Source organism: Tachypleus tridentatus, chromosome 9 (assembly GCF_004210375.1).
Source record: "Tachypleus tridentatus isolate NWPU-2018 chromosome 9, ASM421037v1, whole genome shotgun sequence".
Classification (NCBI taxonomy): domain Eukaryota; kingdom Metazoa; phylum Arthropoda; class Merostomata; order Xiphosura; family Limulidae; genus Tachypleus; species Tachypleus tridentatus.
This window is the reverse complement of record NC_134833.1, coordinates 128,332,658-128,359,326: the sequence shown is the minus strand read 5'-3', so window position 1 is coordinate 128,359,326 and position 26,669 is coordinate 128,332,658. Positions and strand designations below refer to the sequence as shown.

Below are 26,669 nucleotides of genomic sequence, written 5' to 3'. Positions count from 1 at the left end.
GTGTTTGGATTGTGAAACTGATGTTATTTAAGAAATGCACCTATTATTCAACATTATAAACTCCACTTAAATATTTAAAATAAAAAGTAAAATATCTTAGAACATGTCTATTGATAATATGATGCTTATGAAAGTAAAAACTTCTATTTTTGTCATAAGTTGGTAGTACTAGTTAAAAATAAAGTGAGCTTTTGTGAAAGGATTCATTTTCATTTGCTATCTTATTTTAAACAGTTTAAATGTTTGATTAGTGTTTAATCATTAGTATTATATGTAATGTTAGTCCTTTTGGATATAAAACAACATGTTAAAAAAAGTTATGATTTTATTCATTTTTTTATGTGCATAAAACATACATTAGTGCTAGTAGTGTTTCTAACATTGTGAACTCTATCATGAATAAAAAACAAACAAACTGGTACACCTTGATTACACACTTTTCCATTAACCACAATATTCACCCACATAAATCTCTAAAAGCAAATACTGAAATTCACATCAACAGGCATTAGCCACAAAATACAAAAGTTTCCTTCAAGGCAATGTATTAAAAGGCAGAATTGGACAAGAAATTTGAAATAATCTGTACAAGAGGTCAAAAATTTGGTAAAAGTGTTATGCAATAACCTATTTCTTTCATTAAACCAAAGGACCATTTGCAAATTATTTGCTACTTCTATATTATTACCACACAAGGCACATTTGTAATTACATCTATTGCAATCAGTGTATTTTAACATATAAAATCATTGCTAGAGAAATTTATTCAAGTTACCAACATCATCATGTACCTAACACAGAACCTTCAAAAACTGTTTATATTCAGTTTTTTAAAACTATCATCACCAAAGAAAAAAATAACTATAAGAATATTGAGAAAACTCAAAGTTACACCAACTCTGAAGCCAGATACTTTACACTATTAATTTTAGTGAAAGATAAAAACTATAAAGAAAGACTTGCACTCTTCAATACAATAAGAGAACAAACAGTTCAAATTAAATGACATTCTGTACACATGAAGTAAACCATACTTGTTCAGATAAAATTCATAATGTGAGCCAAATCTATATACAGTTGTTTTTTTTTTTTAATTTTGGGATATGATATTTCTCAAGATTTTTATAAAACCACTAACAAGGGCATTTTAAAATGTACTTTTTAACAAGTCACATACACCTCAAAAATACTAACCCACAACCCTTTTCTCAGCATTTCGCAAAATAACATGTACATCATCTGATACATTACTAAAACACATCACAAATATGTACACCAAAAGTGATTAATACACTCAAAATTGTTCCATTTGAAATTCTGATTTGTCAGTGGTATATTTCCAAAATTATTACATTTACACAGCATAATTTAGTTTGGAAACCCTGAAACTGCTAAACATAATTTCAGAAGTGTGAAAAATAGACAGTTGTACATTTCATAAATATTTCGTTTATAATGACTTTTGGTTTCACTAGTAAAGGCATAAAATACTGGCAAGTCCACAATTGTAATACACGTGTATGAAATATTTTAAAATTGCAGTCATGTTTATTTTCCTCAATTCTAGTATTAAATAAATCTGTTTACTTGCATTAAGAAATTGATATGTTCATGTGTTTTGATATGGAATACTACTATCAATCAGACCTTCAAAAGAAATAATGGCAAGAGAATTTATGTTGAATTTGAACAACACATCTAGATAAAACTTATGATGAATTTCATTGCACTGATAAATGTCAGTTCTTTCTTTACTGTCAGATACATTGTCAGTGGGAAGCCTGTATTTAGATACAGCTTTCCTGCTTTATTTCACAGTACATCTAAATACAGGTTTTGTGGTGAGCATTACAGAATTATAATTCACTGGTTCTCTAATTTTACAGTAAATCTAGATGCAAGTTTCCTATTGATTTTCCGGGTACAAGGGTACAATTTCAAGCACTGTTAAGCACACAAGTACCATAACCAAAATATTCATTCTGTTTTTATCCTTCTCATAATATTGCTTTATCATTATTTACTTTCTCATATTAATGAAACTCTGAGGACAGCATAAACAGATTCACCATTTTCCTTAATCAGGCAGTCACAAGAAAACAAAAGAATTGCATACATTAACTACTCTGTAAATATTCAAACAAATATTACATAGGAGCTCTTTGAGACCTAAACCAAGTCTTGCCTTGTACATTTATAATTTACAACATGACACAAATAGCTTATACAAACACTACAAAAACTTAGTATTACAGTTTTTCTAGTACATCATAAAACACTAGTTAAAAATATAAAAAGCTAGTCAGCCTGATTAACATAAAACAACACCATTTTGCCTTTCAAGTGAGTTGTATTAAAGTTAATATTGGAGAGTAGAAATACTTCCTCTCATAAATCTAAAGCTAAGTCTTAATTATTTGAAAACCTTTAGTTTCTCAGATGTTCTGTTCTTGTTTTGTGTTACTATCTGCTGTCATACACTTTCCCTAAATGATACTCAGTTGAACAGAATTTAAATTTATCAGTACAACAACTGCCATGAATAATTTTATTATCAGAGAACCCTCTGGACAGAAATGAACTAAAATAGTCAAAATTAGAATGCTGGACTGTAATTACAAATGTCTGTTTCACAAGAGCTGCAACTGAAGTGAATATTGTATATATACTTTAAAAGGCTAAGTAAACAAATTTAAAAACAATAATGTTTTAGTACTTTTAGGTTAACTAGCAATACACTGCATCTTAGAATACCTAAAGCTTTTTTGTTTTTTTAAATCAAAAAGTCCTAACACAGGAGTAGATGTGCATCACAAAACCTTTTCTGGTGTCATATATATAAACACACATGCACACAAATGTGCAGATTTACATTCTTGCATTCTAAGTTATTTAAACATTAACAAAGTAATAAAAGTACACAAAACAGTGCAGAACTATAGTTCTAATGCTACTGATATGAATGATTAATGATATGTCTGGTTCTTGGTTTAAATTGTTTTCAATTATACACCTAACATCCACGCAAAGTTTAGACAAATATAATCCAAAACACCCTACTCTAATAAATCTTGTGATAAGACAACTTGTACTATGTTGAGATTCAACAAAAATTAAGAAATGAAGAGAGCTCTTCAAGGAAAAACTTTTACCAAAACATTGTTATACATACACAGAGAATGTTCTCAGAATATTATTGCTAGTAGTTCATCATAGTTTGTAAATTACTGTCAAAAGAGAAAAGAAATTAAAATATTGTTTTGCCTTTTGAGTAATTTACACATTTCAAGGTGTAAACTTTTCTACCAGAGATATTGGAGTTTTATTTTCAAATAATTATTGGGAGCATTGCAAGAACAAAATTACCCAAAATGTTCTCTTAATGTATAGTTTAAATTTGAAATACCTGCTCAATTTTCTGAAACAAGTTTTATGAGCCTTATGTATTATTCTGAAATAAATCAGCATATACCGTCATATATTAAAATTAAATCATTAATTTATAAATAAACAGTTGTACAAAATACAATGTTAATTACAGAAGTGTAATTGCAACATACATAGACAATTACTGAAACACATTTTACAATAAATGCAAACAGATTAATAATAATATTATAAAAGGAAAGTAAGTTGCACATTGTTGGAAAACATACCTACACATTAAAGTTATGATAACTCCCGAGATTCTAATTTCTCCACAAACTGATCTAAGTCTGAAAATTTTGTTGTAAATGAACTTTCTTTCATGTATTATAAAGAAATTAGCATCTTTATATCAAAATCATACAAATATTTATATTAACTTTCAAAGCAAACTTAGAAATGCAATAAATACAAAATAAAAATGATTTTTGTCTCAATGCACACTTTTATACTTAAATAATCTAACAATTAACTGTTAAGAATATCAAACATTTGCACCTTAAAAGTAAAAGATCACATGCACTATAAAAAATATCTCAAACAAAAAGAAGATATGAGGGAGATAGGACACTTTTAGTGGAAAACAATAACAGCTTTTCTAATTTTTCAGTAATGAACTTGATTAACTAAAACAAATATTAAAAAAACAAAAAATACAAATTATCATTTCACAACAACAAAAATCCTTTAAGAACAAATAGTACCACAAAAGCACTATTATTTTGCTTCATGCACACCTGTAAAATAAGTTTCTGGGAGCACAGAAACTGGAAGATCAATAAGAAACTTAATATGCTCTATGTTGTTGTTTTTTACTTGCACAACAACAAACTTATTTCCATAAACTTCAGTTAATTCTAACACACACATGCACACATGCTTTATGATAGCATTGTTCACTGCATGTTGCCTTTGACATAATATCGAGATTCTTCTGGAAAATTCTTTCTTTAAAAGACAGCCTTATAAGAAGCAGAAGGCAATATTTGTGCAAGTGATCAAAGAAGCTTTGTTGTGATTAGTACAAGAGCAGCAGAGATGGTGACAATCAGGAGGCTTCCTTTCTCAAAAACACCAGCTAGCTGCAATGAGAAAATATTAGGAATTACAAACAGACAAAAACAGAAATATGGTAGGAGTTATTCCAGAAAAAGATTCAGCCAGTTAGCTTCTCATCTTCAGGTTTATTTTAGCAATTTTAAGTTAAAATCCAATTTTAGTCATTTGACATTATGTTTTACAATGGGACTATTTTTGGAACATGCCGATACTCACTTATAGAATTAAGCAATACTCAAATAAAAAAAAAATTTTATGAATGAAACCCTTTCTCCCCACACTCCATACAACATGTTCAATCTCGTATCCTACCTGTGGTGTACAAGTTGCACCTAATAATTTAAACTACACACCAAAACAAAGTTAAATCATATTTGCTTAATTTTTTCATATTCTAATCCTGTCTCACAATGACAGTAAAGATAAAAGCTTAATTTTAAACACCTTCTAGGAATAATAGAACAAAGAAACAAAAATTTTGACTGTAAGAGACACCTTTATTACAAGTTTCTTTCTGGTCTTGCTTTCCTAAACCTGATGATGAATAAAAATGTCTTAGATTTGTATGAAAGTTGCAGTTGATAGTCACTCTTATGCGAAGGAACCCCATTTATGCCACTAGTTATGCAACTTGGATAAGACTAAGCAGGTATTCTGCTAGAATATTGAAGGAACTTCTTAAAATTTCCATGTTTGCAGACAATTACACAGTTTTTACACTTATTGAAATTTGGCTTTTAATTTTTTAAGGAATGTTTTTAGTTACATAAAACATTCTAAATCCCTGATTTTATATTTCAAAATGTGCATCTGACAGAAAATGTGACATACCTATAAACTGGTTCAAAGATAGAATTTCTTAAGTTACAAGACTACAAGGATTAAACTGGGGAACCAAAAGAAATTTATACTTTTGTTACAGGGAACCATAATAAATCATCAAAGTGAAAGTCATGGGTGTGTCTAATATCACTTTTCTATACATGTGTATTAAAGGGAAAAATATAAGGTATGTGTTTTGTAATAGCAATTTCTGCTTATATAATGTAAAGTTTAAAACAACTACTGGTAGAAACTTAAAACTTATTTAAAATATATTTACAACATTTCTAAATTAAATGTTTCATTGTGCATGCTTACTGTGCATTGCCACTTAAATCTGACAATACAAATAGCAGGAGACATAGGGGAAAAATAAACTATAGCATAAGGTAAAATTACAAATGTCTAGCAAGAGGTTATTGTCAACCAGTGAAGCTACATCAAAATAAGGAAGTTATTTTTGTTACGTAGTTCTATACAGTTGTGGGTTTCAGTATATATTTAGTGTAGCAAGCCCATAACCATATGTAATATTTAGCTAACGATGTCCTCACAAAATACAGAAATTAACCCTTTTGCAACAGGTCATGGATTAAAGGTCAGGTTACTGTTTGTTGACTTCCATTCAAAATTCATTGAATCGGTATTTTATTAATTTATGTCAATAAGTTTGGAATCAAATCGTAAATTACAATTTTTTGGCCCATGCCAAGCTTGCCTAAAACATTTTACCTGCACCTGTTGCTCAGTCCACACCCCTGCTAAAATCTGCTGTGAATGTTCTCTCTCTCTCTCTCTCTTTTTTTTTTTTTTTATTGTTGTTCTAAATATTCTGATTAAAAAGCCACCATGGGGTCAAAGAAGGATAATGAAAGCAGCAAATCAAAAAGAAAAGTTGTTAAAGCCATAATAGATGTGAAAAAAGATCTCATAGCAAAGTATGAGAGTGGTGTTCGTGTGTCTGACCTTGCTACTCAGTTTGGTATGGCAAAGTCTACAGTCTGCACCATACTGAAAAATAAAGAGGTCATCAAAGGAGCTGATGTTTTAAAAGGAGTGACAGTGCTTACGAAATAAAGATCACAAACAATGGAAGAGGTAGAGAAACTGTTGTTGATATGGGTAAACGAAAAACAGTTAGCTGGTGATAGTATTTCTGAGACCATCATTTGTGAGAAAGGAAAGCAGTTGCATGCTGACCTCCTGAAAAACACCCCCTGGAACGAGTGCTGATACAAGTTATGCCTTTAAGGCTAGTAGGGAGGAGGGGTTGAAAAATTTAGGGAGAGAAGTGGCATACATAGTGTGGCGAGACATGGGGAGGGTGCCAGTTCTAACAAAGACACTGCTGATAAATTTTTTAGGGAATTTAAGGACTATGTAGAAGCTGAGGGATTTATTCCCCAACAGGTGTTCAACTGTGATGAGACAGGCCTCTTTTGAAGAAAATGCCAAAGAGGACCTACATCACCAAGGAGAAGTCACTGCTAGGACACAAGCCAATGAAGGACAGGCTAACTCTATTGTTGTGTAGTAATGCAAGTGGGGACTTAAGCCTTTGCTTGTGTACCATTCTGAGAAACCAAGGGCTTTTAAGAAAAATAATATCCTGAAAAGTAAACTAAATGTCATGTGGAGGGCTAATAGTAAAGCATGGGTAACCAGGCAATCTTTTATGGAGTGGGTCCATGAAGTGTTTGCCCCAAGTGTAAAGAATTACCTCACAGAAAAACAGTTGCTACTCCAAGCCCTTCTTGTGATGGACAATGCACCTGCTCACCCACCAGGCTTGGAATATGGGTTGGTGGAAGAGTACAGTTTCATTACGGTAAAGCTCTTGCACTCTAACACGACTCCTCTCACTCAGCCCATGGACCAGCAGGTCATATCGAACTTTAAGAAACTCTACACCAAAGCACTGTTTCAAAGGTGCTTTGAAGTGACCCTGACACAGAGTTAACCAGATTCTGGAAAAATCATTTTAATATCCTCCATTGCTTGAGGATCATAGACAAAGCCTGGAGGGAAGTGTCTTTGAGAACCATGAACTCAGCCTGGAAAAAATTGTGGCCAGACTCAGTAGCAGATAGAGACTTTGAAGGCTTTGAGGCTGAGCCTGTTGTTGAGGGTAGTGTCTCACTAGGTAAGTGTATGGGCTTGAATGTGAGTGGTGATGATGTGGAGGAGTTGGTGGAAGACCACAACACTGAGCTCACCACGAAAGAGCTCAGAGACCTTCAGAAGGAGCAGCAACAGAAGGCAAATGAGGAAGTGTCTTCAGATGAGGAGGAGGGAAGGGAGGATGTTCCTAGTTCACTAATCAAGGAAATGTGTGGAAAATGGGATGAGTTAATGTTTTGTGGAAAAATTTTACCCTGATAAAGCTGTAGCAAACTGCAGCATAAACCTTTTCAATGACAATACCATGTCTTATTTCAGAAACATTTTAAAATGCAGGCAGAAAAAACCTTATTAGACAAGTTTTTAGTAAGAAATAGGTCCAGTGAGTCTCAAGTAGGTTGTAGTGGTGCAAAGAGACAGAAAAGAGAAAGAACCCCAGAAGAAGAGTTACCTGACGTTTTTATGGAAGGTGACTCCCATTCCAAACAATAATGACCCTCATACTCTCCACGATCCTCACCACCTTTCACTTATGCCATCAGCTCTCCTCAGCACAGGTAAAGTGCAGTTACATTTTCATTTATTTTTTTTTTTTATTATTGTGTTCATAGTTTTTGTGGTTGACTTTATGCATGCAAGTATTATTATACAGGTATAAATAAGCAATAATTTTACTTAAAATGCTTCATAATGCATAATTTTTGGAGGTCTGTAATGGATTAATTTAATTTGTAGTATTTCTTGTGAGAAAAATTGATTCGGTTTTCAAACAGCCTTCTGGAATGGATTAAGTTTGAAAACCGAGGTACCACTGTATTTATGAAAAATTGTTTGATATCCTCCACCTATGAAATTTTAAAAGACACAGCAACCCATGTCCAGCAGTAACTAAGTATAAAGGTTGTAACAAGAAGAGATAATTCTTTGCTTTACTTCTCAATTTAGTTCTTAAAATATAGAAGAATAAGTTTAATAACTTATTTCTAAATAGTAATAAATCTATATACATACACATGCATACAGATAATATATATAGACACACATATATATTACACACACACACAAAGTAAAAATGAACTAATCACGAATTCCATATAGAAATTAAAGCTTCACATGATGGTACTAAGGTCGTTTATTTGCAGTTACGTGTGTCATGCTTCACTGATCACACTGCATTATAAGATGGTGGGAAAATACAGAACATTAGTATATTTGATTGTTGATGAGAATGTCAGAGTCATGTGATTTGTAAAGTTTTTATTTGTAAAAATTAGTCATACCACTATTTTAGAGGAATTTAATTTAATTCTGGTTTATATTTATGGATAAAATGTTTCTCCATAGTTTTTCTGGTTTCCTCACAGTCTTTTCCAACCTTATAGAATGGTATTACACTGAATTTTGGGTGTTTTTACTTTGCACATTGGTCTAAATGTTTAATCAGTCCAATTTGTCACAATTCTGGGCAATTTATCTGTTGTCTGTGGATAGTTATTTTGTTCTTTAATTGGTCCCCGGTCTGCCAATCCATAACCTGCACATTTTATATGATATATTAGATTTTCTGATGTACAGTCCATCTCTGTGTGGATATTTATCATAACTACACATGCACTATACCAATGCAAGTTACGTAATGTCAGTTGGACATGACTGGAAGGTCAACATAATAAAAAATAAATATATACGTAAATATATATAGCATTATGGGACTTACAGTACTTAGACTTAACATTTGTATTTTTATGTTAAAATATGTACTCATTCTAACAAAGAAAAAAGCATAATTTATCTTTCCCATTTTTTTTACATGATGGTTATGATGTTCATCAAGTGACAGACCCCACACTTATAGAAAATAAAGTATACAATTTTATTTAGGAGGTTTTAGGGATTACACAATTAATATTTGAGATTTTTGAAAAGAATAATAGTTTGGGCTCAGACTAGTAATGAAATAGACTAGTTTCACAAACAAACCCCTTGTAAAAATATTTCATTAAAAAATCTAAATTTTTGCATGTAAAATACTTGTAATCTTTACTAAAAGTTACCAGGTTTTGTGAAGATACACATGCTGTATTAAAATTATACTGGATATGTAACATCAGCACACGTGACTATATAAATGCAAATTCATGTACAATGTGTAGATGAGCTGTATATTATACTAAGGTGGTAGGAAAAGGGTTAACAAGGACCAACCACGGCACCATTGTTTGGCTTAAACTAAACGTCCATGCTTGTCAGGTAGTATTTATGGGACAATAACATCCACTAGCAACAACACTGAAGAAAGAATTTACAGAAACTTTACCAGCTAAGTTACAATGGACAACTTCCTTACCAGTTAAAGTACTCTTGCTAAATTGATGTTAATCTAGCAGTTTAAGAGAAATTATTACAGACAAGGTCATTGTCTTGCACCAGTGTTGTTCCTTTATAGTGTTAGAAGACAGTCTTCACTTAATAGAGGGAACTTGTGGAATTAACTGACTTTCCAACATGGAAAGTGTCATAGGACTTGCTCATAGTCCACATACTCAACAGACAAATGTGATCAATGTGGTAATAATGTTATAAGTAATTACATTTCTATTTGAAAACTAAATTGAATGTCAAAATGCATACATTACATATTGTTATTGAAGAGTATAGTCTTGTACTGTAATTTAACCTAACATATAGGTTTGACTTAATTATACATATTGAAAATTCTATATTAAATATAAAGGCTCAGGCAAATGAATGGTTAGTAAATTGTTAACCATAATGAATTGTGACTACTGGCATCAAGTTTACAATGACTATATTTATAAAATTAAAATTCACAAAACAAATAACTGATCATTAATTGAAATTCTTAAAAAGTGATTTAACTGAACAAGCAGTTCATTGCACAAGTTGCAAAAGTGATTTTGAATACTATAAAAGTAGAAAATATTACAATAGTGCCAAAGACAGCAACTACAGGGTTGGGGTCCACAGGCTTGCCCTAGGGCTCCTGTTAGGGTCTAGAGGCAATGTCTCCAGAAACTCTATGCTTTTATAACATCTGGAATAGAGAAATGTGTCTAAACTTGAAAGTCAGGAAGTATACTTTCAAATGCCAAACTTTCAAGCATGGGGTTTGGAAATATACTTCACATGGAAAAAAATCATAAAAAAACAACTGTCACTAAAATCATAATGACATTTTTTTTTTAACTGTTGTTTGTCTTCAGCTGACATCTTAGAACACGAACATCAGTATTATTGGCCAAGTGTGACTTCAATGCTAGGTGAAATACTTTTCCTGAGCATGACATTCTACAGCAAGCAATATTTTAGTCATTTTAATTTCACTGGACAGTGGTTTTTTTTAATGGAATCTTCATTTTAAAAGCCAATAAGTAAGAAAAGAAGCATCATTATTAATAAAATAAGGATGGACAAACTTCATACACAGTGACTATTTTACACTGTACATCAAGACCCACGGTAGTGTGTCCTGCTTCAAGACACTGTGCATCATTATCAGAAGTTCCACCTTCTGTAGCTCAGATGGTGGTAAATGAAACTCTTATATTGGTTCATGAAGAAATACCAAGGATATAAAACAAATTCAATTTCATTTTTCTTCCCCCCCCCCCCTACACACCAAAAGTATGAAAACTTTAATGGGGGGGGGGGGGAGACAAAGAAACATTAAACTTTTTTCTGGATTTTTCTCTTGTTTTGAAATTTAGTACATTGACATATTTTCATAAACTACAATTAGGAGTTCATTTGATGTAAGTATAGGCCATATGTACAAAGTTACTCAACAAATATTGCTCAAATTTAACAAACCTTCAGCCCACACATATACAAAGTGATGCGAGCTATCAGCAATATTTTTACTACAGTTTTACCTGAGAGTAAAAGTGGACTGTTTTTATTTTGTTGTCTGAGAAAAGATAGCTAACTTATAGCAACAAAACTACCAGATGAAAGATTCATAAGTACCGGTTTGACCCAAAAAACTATATTACAATTTGTAGCTTTCAGCTAATGTTGGTTACTATCAAGTGTCACTTTTTTTCTTGGTGTGTATTGACAAAACGTCATGATATCTAATCAAAACCACCTTAGGTTTAAACAAGAAAAAAAGTGTGAACAAAAAAGGATTCAATGTGCAGCAAATACTGGATTTGTGAGTTAGCTGGGACACATTTTACCCACCATCACACCCAAAATTGGACAAAGAAAGTGCAGTTTTGCTAATTAATAAATGAATAATTGCTGTAATATTTTCATCAATGCTACAAGTGCAGTTACCAGTTGGGCTGTCAATTTTTATTTTATTCCTTTATGTTGCATGCTAATTCCTTTTTTTTTTTTTTTTCTCAACTGTTTTTTCCACACCAACAATATTTTTGATTAGATTATGTGTTAACTCTGGTTGGTTGGTTTGGTGTTTTATGGTGCAAAGCAACTAGGCTACATGCACCAAACATCCAGTTAAAAGTTGAAATTAAAGTAAAATTAGTAAAATTCATAAAAGGAAATTAAGGTAAAACAAAACAAAGTTTAATTTTTAAATTAAAAACTTAAATAACATTAAATCCAATTTTTACATCTAGTCTACAGCAGTAAGAGAAAAACTACAGTAATACAAGTTGTAAAGAACTTTCTGTAGCATAAATGTAATTATCATAACTTGCCAGGAAGACTAACAGGTAGATCAAAAAACCACCATTAGTCACATGAAGTTGGTCTTTCTAGTCCTGGTTGAGTTATGTGACATTATGGCCTTGTTCAGAAAGTAAAGTAATACAAGTTTTAAAAGACTTCCTGTAGTATAATTTAAAATATTATAACTCGCCAGGATGACTTACAGGTAAGTTCAAACTTAGACACCTGAAGTTGGCCTTCCCAGTCCTGGTTTCAAATTATTTGATGTTACAACTATTTTCTAATTTTAAACTGAACTAGCTGTACTTCAATTCTTGAAAGAAATCACATTACAAAAAAGGTCTAATTTATAAATTAAAAAGATTAATGGACTTTAAAAACTAAAAACATTTGTAAGGTGGACAGTGTCATCATTGCCAATGACACTGTTTAATATTAGGGATAAACCTTAGGACAAAACATGGGTAAAATGGTTACAACTCTCAATGATAACAAGACAGTAAAATGTGGCTCATTGTGACCCGAGTGTTACACAGACAACACAATGGTGCATCAGTCCCAGATGAAAAGAAAACGAGTTAAAACACTGTGACCAATGTGTAGTCTAGTTAGAACAACTTCCTCTTTCTGATCCTTACAGGAGCAAGATGGCCAAAGTCCAATAGAGAATTTTATTTGGATAAGCTTGTTTTCATGTTGCTCACTCCAAGTCGACTGCCAACTGGCACGGACACCAGCCTTGAATACAGTGACTGAGGACAGAAATGAATGATCATTTTGCATCTTGGGATGGGAGAAGAAGATGTCCCTGAGGAAATGCCCATACCTGGAACCAAAGGAAGTGGATCTTGGTATTTGCTGGAATGTATGTTAGGAACAGAAATGGGTGTTGACGTTGATTCAAATTTTCAACCATGGAAATCAAAAGACTATTTAGTTTGAGAAAGATTCTTTTGGAGGCACAGAGAGATCCATCTGGATTCCCACTGTAGTAGTGGAACAAAGTGCAACAGCATACATCCAAGATGAAATGGTGGACAGCAACTTTTGAACCTCAGAGTAAGTAATGTTTTGAATTGTTTTCACACACTGTACCTCTTTTTTCTTCCAACCATTTAGGGCAAGAATGAAAGTAGAATGGGTGAGATCCATTGTGGTTGATGCAGTGAGGGTCCATTTCACACTCATAGCCATCATGGTGCTTGCCACTGCAACAAGCATATGTCAAGGAATCATGACACCATATCTTTGAGTGACTGAACCGTTGACACTGGAAATATCTGAGAGGGTTTGGAATGTAGGCCATACCTTGCAATTAAGATAACCTGCCTTGATGGTGGAAGGTGGATGCAGTGATGTAAATATCAGAATGAGGACACTGGTCGGCATCATAATTCCATCTCTGCAAGTGGAGATATGCCTTACTGCAGAAACTCTTGGGTAGAGAAACCAGCAAGAATCTCTGACTTAGGGACGTTCTTCTTCAAATCCCTCTCAACAATAACTCCTCATGATGAATTCAAAGTAGCATGAGGTGTAACCTCAATAGGTATATCCCCAACTGTGTTTGAATGCAAGAGGAGTTCATTGTGTTGAGATGTGGATGTTTCCACTAATATGTCACCAGATCGAAGCTTCTTTACTGATTTTGAAGAGCCAGCAAGTCCCTTCTGAATGAAAAAGGGAGACATCTGCCATAAAGATTTGCCTGAAAGAGAATGTAGCATAAGAAAACAAGGTACAGGTGCTATAGATGTTGAAGGTTGCTGCTCAGAATCTTCAAGATGTGATCATTTATCTATAGACTGTTTTTCACTAATTTTATTTAAAAGTTTTTATTTGAAGGATCCACAATTTAAAAAAAAAAAGGAATATTTTGGTGCCCACTAACCCCACTCACTATGGAGCAAAGCAAGAAGGCATTACAATGCCAAACAAGGACACTGCAGCAATGCCAGGGTTTCCCGAGCAGTATACTCAAACATCAGCATCAGGTGCAGTGTCCACAATACTTGCTGAGAACATCCAACACTGGTACTTGGTTGACTATAGCCCAAGAGGACCAACTGACTGACTGTAGGGAAACCACCCCAAGGCCACCCATCTACAGGTATTCAAGGCCAAAGTAGTGTGTTAGAGTCAGACCATTCAATCACCAGGATCCTCTCTTCCCCTTCACAGGTTGCCATACATGGCAAACACATGTGCAGATGTTTAGATCCAAGAGGAGGTGAAGTGAAAGAAAAGAACTTTCCCCAGGAGGTCCCCTCACCATGTACAGAAATCCACACAGATGTATTAACTCTCATGTATGAAGCAAGACATGGGAATGGAACAAAACTTGACAGCACTGATATATATGCTTAAGAGAGATTCAAGTATGATAAGAGTAAACACAGCATTATGCATTTGATTGGATTTTCACTGTGAGCCTTTGGGTTATAAGAAAGTAAAGAATGACTTTCACCCTAGTCTATTCAAAATACATCACTACACTAATACTCTATGGTTTATAAATAAAAGTTTGATTAGATAAATGTTTTTGAGAGAAACCTAGACCAATGAGCTGTATTGCAACAGATACTACATAAATGTCAATGGTGGGCCTACATTCAGTCATTATTACTCATGTGATGGTATTTATTAAATAAGTGTCTTAGAAAGTTCTTGATGGTAAGTTAAAGCAACTCTAATAAAGTTAGTTTGTAACTAGATACTTACAGTTACATAATAATTACAACGGTCACCATGACAACACTCCACACACTCCCAGTCGTTATACCATATTTTGTCACAGCGTTTACTGACATTTCTTTCATATTCCTCGCACACATTTCCTGTAGCACACCTTTTGGTGATATAGAACTGTTTCTCTCCAGATGGTGCCCAGTAAGGTGTACCTAAAATTATTGTATTTGAACAAATACTTGTATCAATCATGTAACAGGTTGCTTCAGTGATTATTATAAAATATACACAAATAAAACAGACTTGCAAATACAAGCTTCATAAAAGTTGTTTTGGGTTTAATAATGGATTTTCCAAAATATAGCTACATATATTGATTTTTTTTTCTATCACATAAGAATTTTTTTAAAATCAGTTATGAAAAAAAAAACTTACTTAGATCAAATTATTATTTCATTCACCATAAGAAATTTTTTTTTATTATGTTTGGGTTTTAAAAATGATTGACAAGACACAGTTCAATTGTTTTAGAGAAATCTATGGCTGCTAGTTGTTAATACATTAAGCATAATAAAATATGACCAAATTTTAATAAAAACAATTCACTTGTGTAAAAGTACATAAATTTTGTGAAAAATGTGTACGTGATGGAGAAAAAAAACAACTCATTTTTAGAACACAAATTACTGTGGAACTTGTAAAACTTAAGACAATAAAACTGTTACAGGTTTTAAGGGAACAAACTAATAATTACATTTTGTACTTCAAAACAAAAAATTAGTTTTATTGTAAAAATTTAAATTATTCACCAAGACTAAATATAATAGTTATATTTGGAAATATTATGGAAGATGAAACCATTTACTTCAGTAATACATCTGAACATAGTTTCCCAAATACATTGATATACCTGAACAAGAATTCTAGGCAATTTAATTCATATAATCAATTACCTATGAGCAGAGGTTACATTGATTAGTGTCACAAGTAATATACCAATCAAATGTAACATTTCCGATTATTACCAACTTTGATTATTTCAACTAATAAGTAACCAGATATTGCTATTGTATTTGTTTAACCAAGGGAAGACAACTCTCTGGTTACACCCACTACTAATTTTATCTTTGTGTGTGTGTGTCAATTCTTTAGTTTCTGGGTACAACAGTGTATCTGAACAAGGTTTCCAAGTGCAATGATTTACTTGAACAGTTTCCATGGTTACATTTGGATAATGACAAAGATCGTTTACTGAATACGAGGTCTATATACTATATTCAGATCCAAGAGCAATTGTATATCATTAGAAAAAGACTTTCACTGCATACACCTTCTGGGATGTTTGTTAAATGTATAAAAAAGGATGAATTTCTATTAAGGTATGAATTTTGATTAAATTTGACCTCTTCCATCATAAACGCTTAAGACCATGCACTTCCACAAAATGTATTTGTTAAATATCAGACCATTCCATAAGTAATGTCTGAAAAGTTAATACAGAAAATGCATTATCTTTTCTGTCTTTGTAGAAGGCTGTAATGACTAAAATATGTAGTAAGATGTGTATAAAAATGTTCAAACAAACAAAAGAAACTAACCTAACTCAACTTATTAGATCATTAAATCAAATAAACTCTTATGAAGATGGATGTGTCTATGGAGCACATTAGGCATATGATGTTTCACGAGTTTACAAAAGGCAATTGTGCAGCAGAAACTACATGAAACATTCAAGGTGTTTATGATACAGTCTCTCAATGAAAGAAAATGCCAAAGGTAGTTTCAGAAGTTCAGATCAGGTGACTACAGCTTAAGTTACCACGTTCAGGTCGTCCTGTTGAGTTTAATGATGACTTGCTGCTAGCTAGCTGCACTTGATGAAGATTGTGCTGTAACAGTTGAAGAACTGGCATAGAACCTTAATTCAACCTATTCAACATCATCTGCAACACCTTGTAATGGTGTCAAAACCTGGAAAATGGATCCCCCCACGATTTGACAGAAGCCAACCTTAGAGCACGAGTGGGCATTTGCATTTCTCTGCACTCTTGTGAACATAACACCTTTCTTTCTTTTTTTAAGACAGGTTAGTGACTGGAGATGAAGAATGGGTATGTTATAAAAATGTTAAGCACCACAGAAAATGGCTCAGTACAGGTAAACTAGCCAAAGCACAGCCCAAAATGGACCTCCACTTCAGGAATGTTTTAAGTGTTTGGTGGGATATTGTTGGTGTGATCCACTAAGAGTTGCTACCACTCAATGTAACGATTACATCAGACTTTTATTGTCAACAGTTAGGGCACTTGAATGTTGCACTGAAAGAAAAGAGGCCTGCTTTGATCAGTCACAAAGGTGTTGTGCTACACCAGGATAATGCATGGCCCCATACAGCAAGGATCACATCTGCAAAGATTGTGGAGTTAGATTGGGAAAAACTTCCACATCCTCCTTATTCTCCAGACCTTGCCCCATCTGATTATCATCTACTCCAAAGTCTGCAGAACTATATTGATGGAAAAGAACTTGGAACACATGAAGATGTCAAAACTACCCTCTCTACATTCTTTTCCTCTAAACTCCACGAATTTTATAGAAGTGGCATTCAGAAGCTTGTGAATTGTTGGCAGGAAGTAATTAATAATTACGGAACATACATTATTGATTAATTAACATTAAAAGTGCTCGAAATCCTCTCTCTTTTTCTGAACCTAAAATCAGACATTACTTAAAGGATGACCTGATACATACTAAATCAGTCTTACAGTAACAAGTAGCTCTTTAATTTCTACAATGTATTAAATACAACAGTATAATTTTATATGACCATAGCCTTTAAAACTGTGACAATATAATGAAATCATATTTGTGTAAAACCACATGCAAGTTCGACCAATATGTGCATTATTACCTATTATTAAATGGCTGTTCAAAATAATAGTAACATGCAGTATGTTAAAAATGTATAATTACAGACACACTGCAATGCTCTGTAATGCCTTTTAGTAATGTTACTATGTAATTTACTTGTACTATTTTTTTTTGTTTTTTTTTTTTAAATCGATAATATATTCAAATTTCACTTAACAATGAAGTTCAATAAAAGGTCCAAAGATAGTAATCACAGTATTAATTCTTAAAACTGTCCACTTTCTGAGAAGGTTGTGTTAAACACTACTTGAAAGCAAGTTTTTTCCTATATATTTAGACCAAATAATTTCTCTTTTGTGTGTTGAGAAATTTGATGCTTTCCTTATTACAACTGAGTCAACAGATAAAAAGAAGGGTGAATTGTGAGAGATAACTGCTAATTTCAACAAGAACTTAAGTTTTACATGCAAAGCATACATCAAGTAAGGATAACTTTTCGGAAGCTAAAAACAGTACCAACAGGGCTAGAATTAACATTTAATTACACTAAGTAGGTTCCTATTATGTAACAGGTTTCAGTCTTTAGCTTGTGCGGATGAGGAACTAGACGGGGGAACAAAAGGGATAGATAAGGAATATATGAGGTTAGTTACAGGTGATTAGTACAATACGTGATCAGGATGATCTGTGGGGTAAACACGGAGAAAAGAATTACAATATAATATCCAAGAATAGAGGTGGAAGATACCAACGACAGAGCAAGTGATATAGTGAAGGGTGCTAGCAGTAAAGCATTCTCTGTAGTGCACATAAGAGCTAATAACATAGGTAAGAGTAGTCACAAAATTTATTTGATATAGGGAAGGGACTGCTAATAACATTGTAATAATTGAAATACAAGAAATATAATAGGAGATTTTTGAGCACTAATTGGAACAGAGGATTTTGATATAATGGGAATAACTGAAACTTGGCTAAATATAAACAATTTTAATAAATTCAAAACACACGATTATAGATTACTTAACAGAAATAGAGTATTAAAAAGAAGGGGAGAAGTGGCCTTGTATGTAAAACATCAGTTACATCTTGTTCAAGTTGAGAATGTCAAAAAATAATAGTAAACAGTTTGAATCTATCTAGGTTCCTGTTAGCAGATAAGGAGAAAAACCTTTTAGTCAGAATTTGTTCCAGACCAGATGAAACTGAGAAACAACTGAGAAAAATTATTCAACTGTTAGACAAGTGATAATTATGGGGGACTTTGATTCGAAATATATAAATTGGGAAATGAAAATTAGCACAGATTTTATAAACCATTCAGAATAGTTTTCTTTAGCAACTGGACAGAGAAACTACTAAGGACAATGCTATTTTAGATTTAACTTCTACAAAAGAAATGACTGTCCAGGTGGAGATTGCAGAACATTTGGTTACCAGTTCTTATCACTCAATTAAGTTTGATGTTTTGCTAAATATGGAGATAAGGAATAATGAAATTTTGTTTAGGAATTTCAAAAAAGCATGTTCTGAAAGGGTGTGACAATTGTTATTTTGAATTGTGCAATTGAATTAGAGATACTGAACAAATATGGAAGATTTTTAAAATATTGAAAAGATGTTCTTTATGAAAAAAAAAAGGAGGTAGATTAACTGAAAAGTGATATAAAAAGATAAAATTAAAGAAAACAACATATTTAGAATGTTTAAATTGACTCCTTGAGCAGAAAATTTAGAGAATTATAGAAGAGCAAGCAGGAAATCAAAAAAGTACATGAATAAAGAATGGCTGTAAATGTAAAAATTAATATAAAGACTTTTAAAAATATATTAATGGTAAGCAAGGCACGAGGATGGTAGTAGAACCTGATGATACAGGGAAGCTCGTATCTGATGATTATAATTGACTGAGTTATTATGGTTACTTTTTATTCAATTTTTACTGATGACAATTTAAGCAATATTCTTCAATCTGAAAAACAGCTAAATGAAAATAAAGTCACATGTTGCAATCACATTAAATATAAACAAGTGAAGAAAGTTCTGAAGGTTACACAATGATAAAGCTTCTAGCTTGGATAATATATTTCCGAGGGCTTTGAAGACCGTTATGGTTTGGGTACCCGAGCCATTTGGTTACTATTTTTCTAAGCCTTTGAATACTGGATAAGTGACAAAAGGTTGGGACCTAATTAATACTTTTTTTTTTTTTTAAGAGATTATAAAAAATGTCCCAGTGATTACAAGTCTATTAGTCTTACATCAGTTTTGTAAGGTCATTTAACAGAGTTGAAATTGTTGTTCAAAAGCATGGTTTTGCTAGAGAAAAATATTGTTTTATAATCTTTCATTATTTTTCTTTGAAAAGGTCACTGCTTATGTAGATGAGGGTACATGTGTAGACTTGGTGTATCTAAATTTTCAGAAAGCATCTGACAAGTTGTACCATAGGTTTGTTTAAAAAAAACAAACATTTAATAGAAAGGTTGACTCATGAATAAAAGTGACTGGATGGAATAGGTTATTAAACATGGAGTTCAGTGAACCTAGATTTATGTCATAAGTGGGATACCTCACAGTTTACTGTTAGAACTCTCTCCCTTATTTCAATAACACAAATACAGGAACAGTCAATAAACTATTTAAATTATTTTGTGATATTAATAGTTTGGGTGTTGCTGGCTGTCAAGAGAATGCTCAGTTTATCTGATAAGTTAAGATAAATGCCAGATAGCTTTTAATTTTAATAAATGCAAGGTAGTGCATGCGAGATACCTTAGTTTTAATTATAAACATGTACCTGCTTTGTATAGAACTGTTTCAGAAAGTGTTTAATTTGTCTCTTATTACCAAATAAAATTTCCAAAAGTGGTGTAGGAAAAAGTACTAGTATGGGTTCTCTTTTGATATGAAATGAGCACATTCCCTAATTTAAAACTGGAACTATGCGAGTCAGGATAGGCCTTGATTCACGTCTTCAAATTGGTTAGATGGATTGAATAAAAAGCTTACTATAAGCTACAATAGTCTACATGAAGGGTATGTGGCATTTAAATATAGAGGTACACTAAGGGAAATGTTTGATTAGAGAGTAATATGAGATGATACAATACTCCGTTTTGTTTCTTCTCAAGATTTGAAATGAGTTCAAAGACAAAACAGATAGGCTTCTCATATTTTTTGTACGTCGATAGAAAGTGAACACTTGCCTGAGGATTGGACAGCTACTAAAGTTAACTTCCACTTTCAAAATGAATCATGAGTTACCTTAGAGGTAGTTATCTCCTCATCCAAATCAGTAGTTATGCTTCACATAAAATACTGTTTACAGTTTCAACCTCATTACCTAAGAAAGGGTATTTACTCAATGAAAAGAGATTCAGAGGAAGGCTACTTGAATTATTTCTGAAATAAAAGAATTATCTTGAAAGAATTGGTTGGCATATCATTTACTTTTAGGAAAAAGAAGGCCTCAGTGTATCTTACAAGTTTATCCAGGGAATTATTAATTAAGTAAAGGCTTTGATTTCTTTGCATTGTATTCTGAAAACAACAGGATAAATATTAAGACTTAAAATAGACAAAATAAAAAAGATTCTTTTCTCAATAGTTGTTCTTTTTGTACAACAAATATCCTGAAAGAATTAACTGCCACCAGTAGTAACAAATTAGCACTTCACAAGAGATTGAGAGAGAATGATGAATTCCTTAAAACAAAAGGTGAATTTAAATTTTATATTTCAGACAAAGAGCAAACAGAGATAGCCTTCAAGGACCTAATGATCTATTGTTCATAATATTATGACCTTCTGGAATAACTGAAAACTGTTAAGTTTCATAAGATACAAATATGGAACACCGAGGAGGTTAAAGATTGTTCAACTTTTTGACAACTACATTAGACTTACACCTATGTCTTTACACAGTACTACTTTAATTTCTGGCCGATTAATGTGCAAAACAATTAAGTGAAAGAAGCAGGGAGAAATATTAACACTTGTGTAACTCAAAAGGTCTATTGTTTCAGTTATATATATAACAAACTAAAATTTGAACTCTGGATATTAAACAGTATACATACATTTAAAAACAACTGAAAAATAATTTAAGAGCAAAGCATTATCCTACACTCCTTAGTGGAATGTAACACAATAGTTTCTTTTATCATAATTGTTTCAATTTGTCAATTAAAGTCACAAGTAAATTACAACAAATGCTTACTTCCCCACTTGATTTCAGAGAGGCATCTTTCTTCCACTGGTTCACAAGTTTTTATTGTTTTTACACACTTGTCTTCATTGTTTTCTTGATTTGTGCAAACATAACACTCCAGAGCAAAAACTGTCAACAAGAAACAAATTTATCTTAAGTAATTTGTTTAACGGCTGCTTCAAGACATAAATGTTCTAGTAAATCAAGTTAATCGTAAGTTTTATTGAATAGAAAAACAGAAAAGTTTCAGACCCTGTGAAATTTGCCTCAAAAAATTTTGGAGACATTTGTACTATGCAAGAGCAAATGATCTGTAGTTTGGCAAAAAGAGGCAAGATAGACTTGGCTAAACAAATCTATTTAAAAAGGGAAAACCTATCATTTATTTTACTCGTTTGTTTCATTGTTTGGAATAGTTAACATTACATCAATGTGCATATGGATTTTGTTTTGCATTGTCACAAGTACAGTTTAACTTTATATTTCAGCAGTCAGGTCAAAAGGTTTTCATTTTTAACACTGGAAATGATCACATTCTCACTATTTTCCAACATACAATGCGAGACATACATCATTTAAGTGAAAATATCAATTCTGTCCAAATGTCAAAGCAGATGGAAGTCTGTAGGTTCACACAAACATATGACAAAAACAACTGTATAAACAAGTATCTAGGGACAAGGTTTCCAAGTAAAATGTACTGACCCTCTTGTAAACAATTCTGTACCTTAAATAATGTCAGCAAGTATTGTGATTACAAATTTATGCATTTATAAAAGATCTAATTCTTCACTTTAAAATATTCAATTTTTTTCAAACTCCTTTAATGTTGCAAATTCTATGACAGTGGAAGACAAATTATTCCACAATCCAACTATGTCACAGATGTAAAAATGTAATTGACGTTGTGTCCAACTTTTCCATGTCTAAAACTCTTGTCCATTAGGCTTACTGACTGAAGTTTTTTTGGTTTCTTTTTTATAACAATGTAATCTGGAATTATGAACTATAATTATCTTAAAAACCTTAATCATAACCCCCCAAGCTCTTCCAAACCAGCATAAACATGCAAGTATATTTCAATATATCCCCATATATGGAATAATACAGAGATATTTTCTGAAACCACTCCAAGACTCAACATCTCTTCCTAAATACAGTAATGATAACTAAACACAATATAAATCTAACTAGTACCTGATTGAGTAAACTGATGACCTCCTTCAACCAGTAAATAATATTTCTATGTATAAAACCTAAAACTCCATATTCCTCATTAATTAATAACCAAGACGTTTTCCTCTTCAACTTTACTTAGTTTCTCTTAGGTTACACTATTTGTTTTTTTTTTTTTTTGTTGAGCACAAACTTACACAACAAACTATCTGTGCTATTTCTACCCTGGATATTGAAACCCAGTTTTTAAGGCTATAAGAATAATTAAGGTTGTGATAAGCAATGTTTATAAATTTATTTTTGTTTATGTTAATGATGTAACTGAAGAGGTGGGATAACATAATTATTACATTCAAAATAATCCATAAGAAGATGGATTCCAAAAATTAAATGTATTAATACTGGCACGTAAGCGAGCAAATATGTAAATGGTTTACAAAACTAGCCCATCTAATGATAATCATATTTTATTTAGTTTGAATTCCTTTTAAGACCAAAAATTTGATTTTAATGAAAATGACAGACATAAATTAATAAAAATAAATTTCCACTGTTCTAGGCACAGTCATGACACATGGTTCCGTTACTCGTAAGGTGAAGTACACCAAACGACAGGCTACCATTATACCTCGTATTTGATTTAAAGTCTATTAGCATTAAAAACTCGTAGGCCTGGATTGTTTGATAAACTGCAGCTTAGGTGATTTTTAATCACAAATTTTAGTTTTCTTCCTCCTTAATAATAAATCAATTGTAGCTTGATAAAATCAAACAGAGCACTATGTTGGCAACAACACTCAATTAGAAGTATAATAATGATCACTTATTTAAGTGGTAACATGTCCGCCAATAAATTTTGATATAAATAGAAATTCAGTAATGTTCTTTAATAGGCCTAGTCAGTTATATTACGACGTAAGTTGCATAACGCTTTATTTCTCTAGATTACATTTTCACGCTAATTAAAACTTTCAGTAGTTAATCTTGATTATCTTTGTCTTACCTGACGTTGAGATGATAAAAAACGAAATAATAGTGCACCACAAATTCAGATTTGTCATTTTCACAAAAACACTTATATTATTACAAGAGTCGTGTCTAAAGCAAAATACAAAATACCAATCAACAACAAAAGGTGGAGATAATAATTACTGAAGGTAAAATAACACGTAAAATTTATATTACGTACAACATTTCAACGAATAATATTAAATCTACGACATTCAAAACAAAAACTCCGCCCATCATGCGTCCACACCTTAGTCTACCTGTTTGGTTGATACCACTTCGATATCATAGGTATGTGACTCCAAGAACTTAACACCCACTAAAGTCGGAAATTGTACACCATATTTATAAAATAATTAATAGTGTTTTCTTTATAAAACTGCTTAATTAGAGGCCAGTTTTAAATATAATTAATTTTAACAATCTTCATATAAATTTAAGTACAATAGTATCTGAATAAATACATATAATTTTCGTCTATTGGATATCCATGAAACTTCTTCGCATAGTGTGGATAGATCTTTATATAAAAATTATGGAGGTTTGTTTGGTCTATGCGGGAGTACGTACATTTTTTTCAGATTTAGGTTTTGAGGTTTCATGGACGTTTTTTCTTTACAATTACGTATAATGAAAACAAATTTTGATGTCCTAAAATAATATCTCATTATTCATGAACTTACATAACTTCCGTCCAGAGTAAAGGTACTCCAGCTTATACACAAATAAAATTGTTCTTTCAAGAGAGCGGTACGAACACTTTTATAATAACTATAATGGCTTTTGGAAAGGAAATATGTACAAAAACGTTTTGATGTGACATGGCCTTTTATCTGTATACTGCTTTCATAATCGTTATTACTTAGCGACTAATAAATGAATAATTAGAAGACGATATATGCATATATTTTTAAAGAAATAAATATGTAAAAATAATGGAAAATAATTTGATAGACTATCAAATTTCAACAATTATGCATAATTTCGAAACAATAACGGGGCTAAAGCAAGTTATCCTCCTTGTGATATACAGGTATATCATTTGTTTATTAACCGTTTTAAAAGTTTTCAGTTAAGTAATTTCTATGATATAATGGCGGCAGCACTTGATCCAGAAAGTTGTTTAATAGTATGTAATGTTTATTCCACTCAAGAGAATATTGCAGTAACATATAGCATCAGGGTAAAAAATTATTTCTGTAATATTCTTTGCTGTCTGATATGATTCTAATCAAATGTACAAGCTGATCAATGGTGTTAGATAATAAAAATCACGAAGTGGCGCTGTTCAGTGGTGAAAGAAAATGAGTATACCTGTTAAATTCTTGTACGGTGTCTGTTTGAGCATTTCTACCAGAAGATTATAGAGTGAAACTTAGTTTCAAGATCATTGTGTTTAATTCGACCTTTGATCATTAACCTTTTCAACACTTTCATTGTCTTTCTTTAGATACTTTCTTCACTTACAAATTGTACAGTAGTTTCCTATTAGACATAAAGTTAGCATTTTAACGCTTCAAATTATTTTTTTATAATTAAGAAAATACTAAGTAAAACTATTTAGTTTTTAAAAATATTTTAATCTTCATGGCTGAAATTACAATCAAGTAAAGCACTAAGTATACCACATGTATATGTTTGTTACAATATGTTAAGTCATTATCTGTGAAATTTATGCATTACTAGCACTTTCACTCACTTATTGGTAATTCAACTTTATCTGGTTAGAATATCTTTTCACTTTGCTTTTGAAAAGCTCCAGCTAAAAACTGTTTCTTTAAAACTACACGTAAAACTGTTTTTTTTTCTCTCACCACAGTGTGAGTATTTTTACTTTTATTGTCTTTTTCTTGAAAAATTACCACTTGGAAAATATATTAATACTGAAAATGAAATATTATCTTGGTATTAATGAACATCACAAATACACTGTATTTCCAATAATACTTTCTAGAATGTTCATCACTTTCAAATTCGTATTCACCAATTCTTAACATCAAAATCCATTATCTCAATTTCTACTTTCAGTTTTTCTTGTTATTTATTATACTATATTCTTTTTGTATAATGATTTACAAGTGTTAATATGCCTTAACCCTCCTCCTCTAAAAACGCCTTTGTATGATAATTCTAAAACATGTGTTCTACAGACCTATATTTAGTTTACACAGCCATTTACCTCTTTTGTCATTATGTGTTGTTAACTACTCTAGTTGTTTATACAAAACCCTGTAAGTGAAGTCAACAGATTTCTCCTAATTTTCATGCAGTTCATTAAGACTTGCAACTTTTCTTAGATAATTTTCAAGTTGACAATTGTATAAGTTCATGGAGGGTTTGTTTGTTTGTTTTGAATTTCGCGCAAAGCTACTCGAGGGCTATCTGCGCTAGCCGTCCCTAATTTAGCAGTGTAAGACTAGAGGGAAGGCAGCTAGTCATCACCACCCACCGCCAACTCTTGGGCTACTCTTTTACCAACGAATAGTGGGATTGACTGTAACATTTAACGCCCCCACGGCTGAAAGGGCGAGCATGTTTGGTGCGACCGGGATTCGAACCTGCGACCCTCAGATTACAAGTCGCACGCCTTAACACACTTGGCCATGCCGGGCCTAAGTTCATGGAGGGAC

The 26,669-nt window shown here is 32.2% G+C and overlaps 1 protein-coding gene across 1 annotated transcript; it reads right to left on the bottom strand.

Annotated features, from left to right (window-relative positions):
• Window positions 1-307: 307 nt before the first annotated feature.
• Window positions 308-24,320, bottom strand: cold (coiled). The gene is made up of 4 exons (XM_076457180.1): window positions 24,035-24,320; window positions 21,865-21,984; window positions 14,806-14,984; window positions 308-4,508 (listed from the first exon to the last, which is right to left on the bottom strand). The coding sequence occupies exons 1-4, from the start codon at window positions 24,090-24,092 to the stop codon at window positions 4,425-4,427; spliced, it is 441 nt and encodes a 146-aa protein (XP_076313295.1). The 5' UTR covers window positions 24,093-24,320; the 3' UTR covers window positions 308-4,424.
• Window positions 24,321-26,669: the final 2,349 nt, after the last annotated feature.

What these genes read in the sequence shown, in the direction of transcription:
- cold (XM_076457180.1), bottom strand. Translation starts at nt 24,092, where the DNA reads ATGACAAATCTGAATTTGTGGTGCACTATTATTTCGTTTTTTATCATC. An exon ending in CTCTGAAATCAAGTGGGGAA is followed by an intron (nt 14,985 to 21,864) that starts GTAAGCATTTGT and finishes CAATAATTTTAG; the next exon opens with GTACACCTTACTGGGCACCA. An exon ending in GTTGTAATTATTATGTAACT is followed by an intron (nt 4,509 to 14,805) that starts GTAAGTATCTAG and finishes TTCTCATTGCAG; the next exon opens with CTAGCTGGTGTTTTTGAGAA.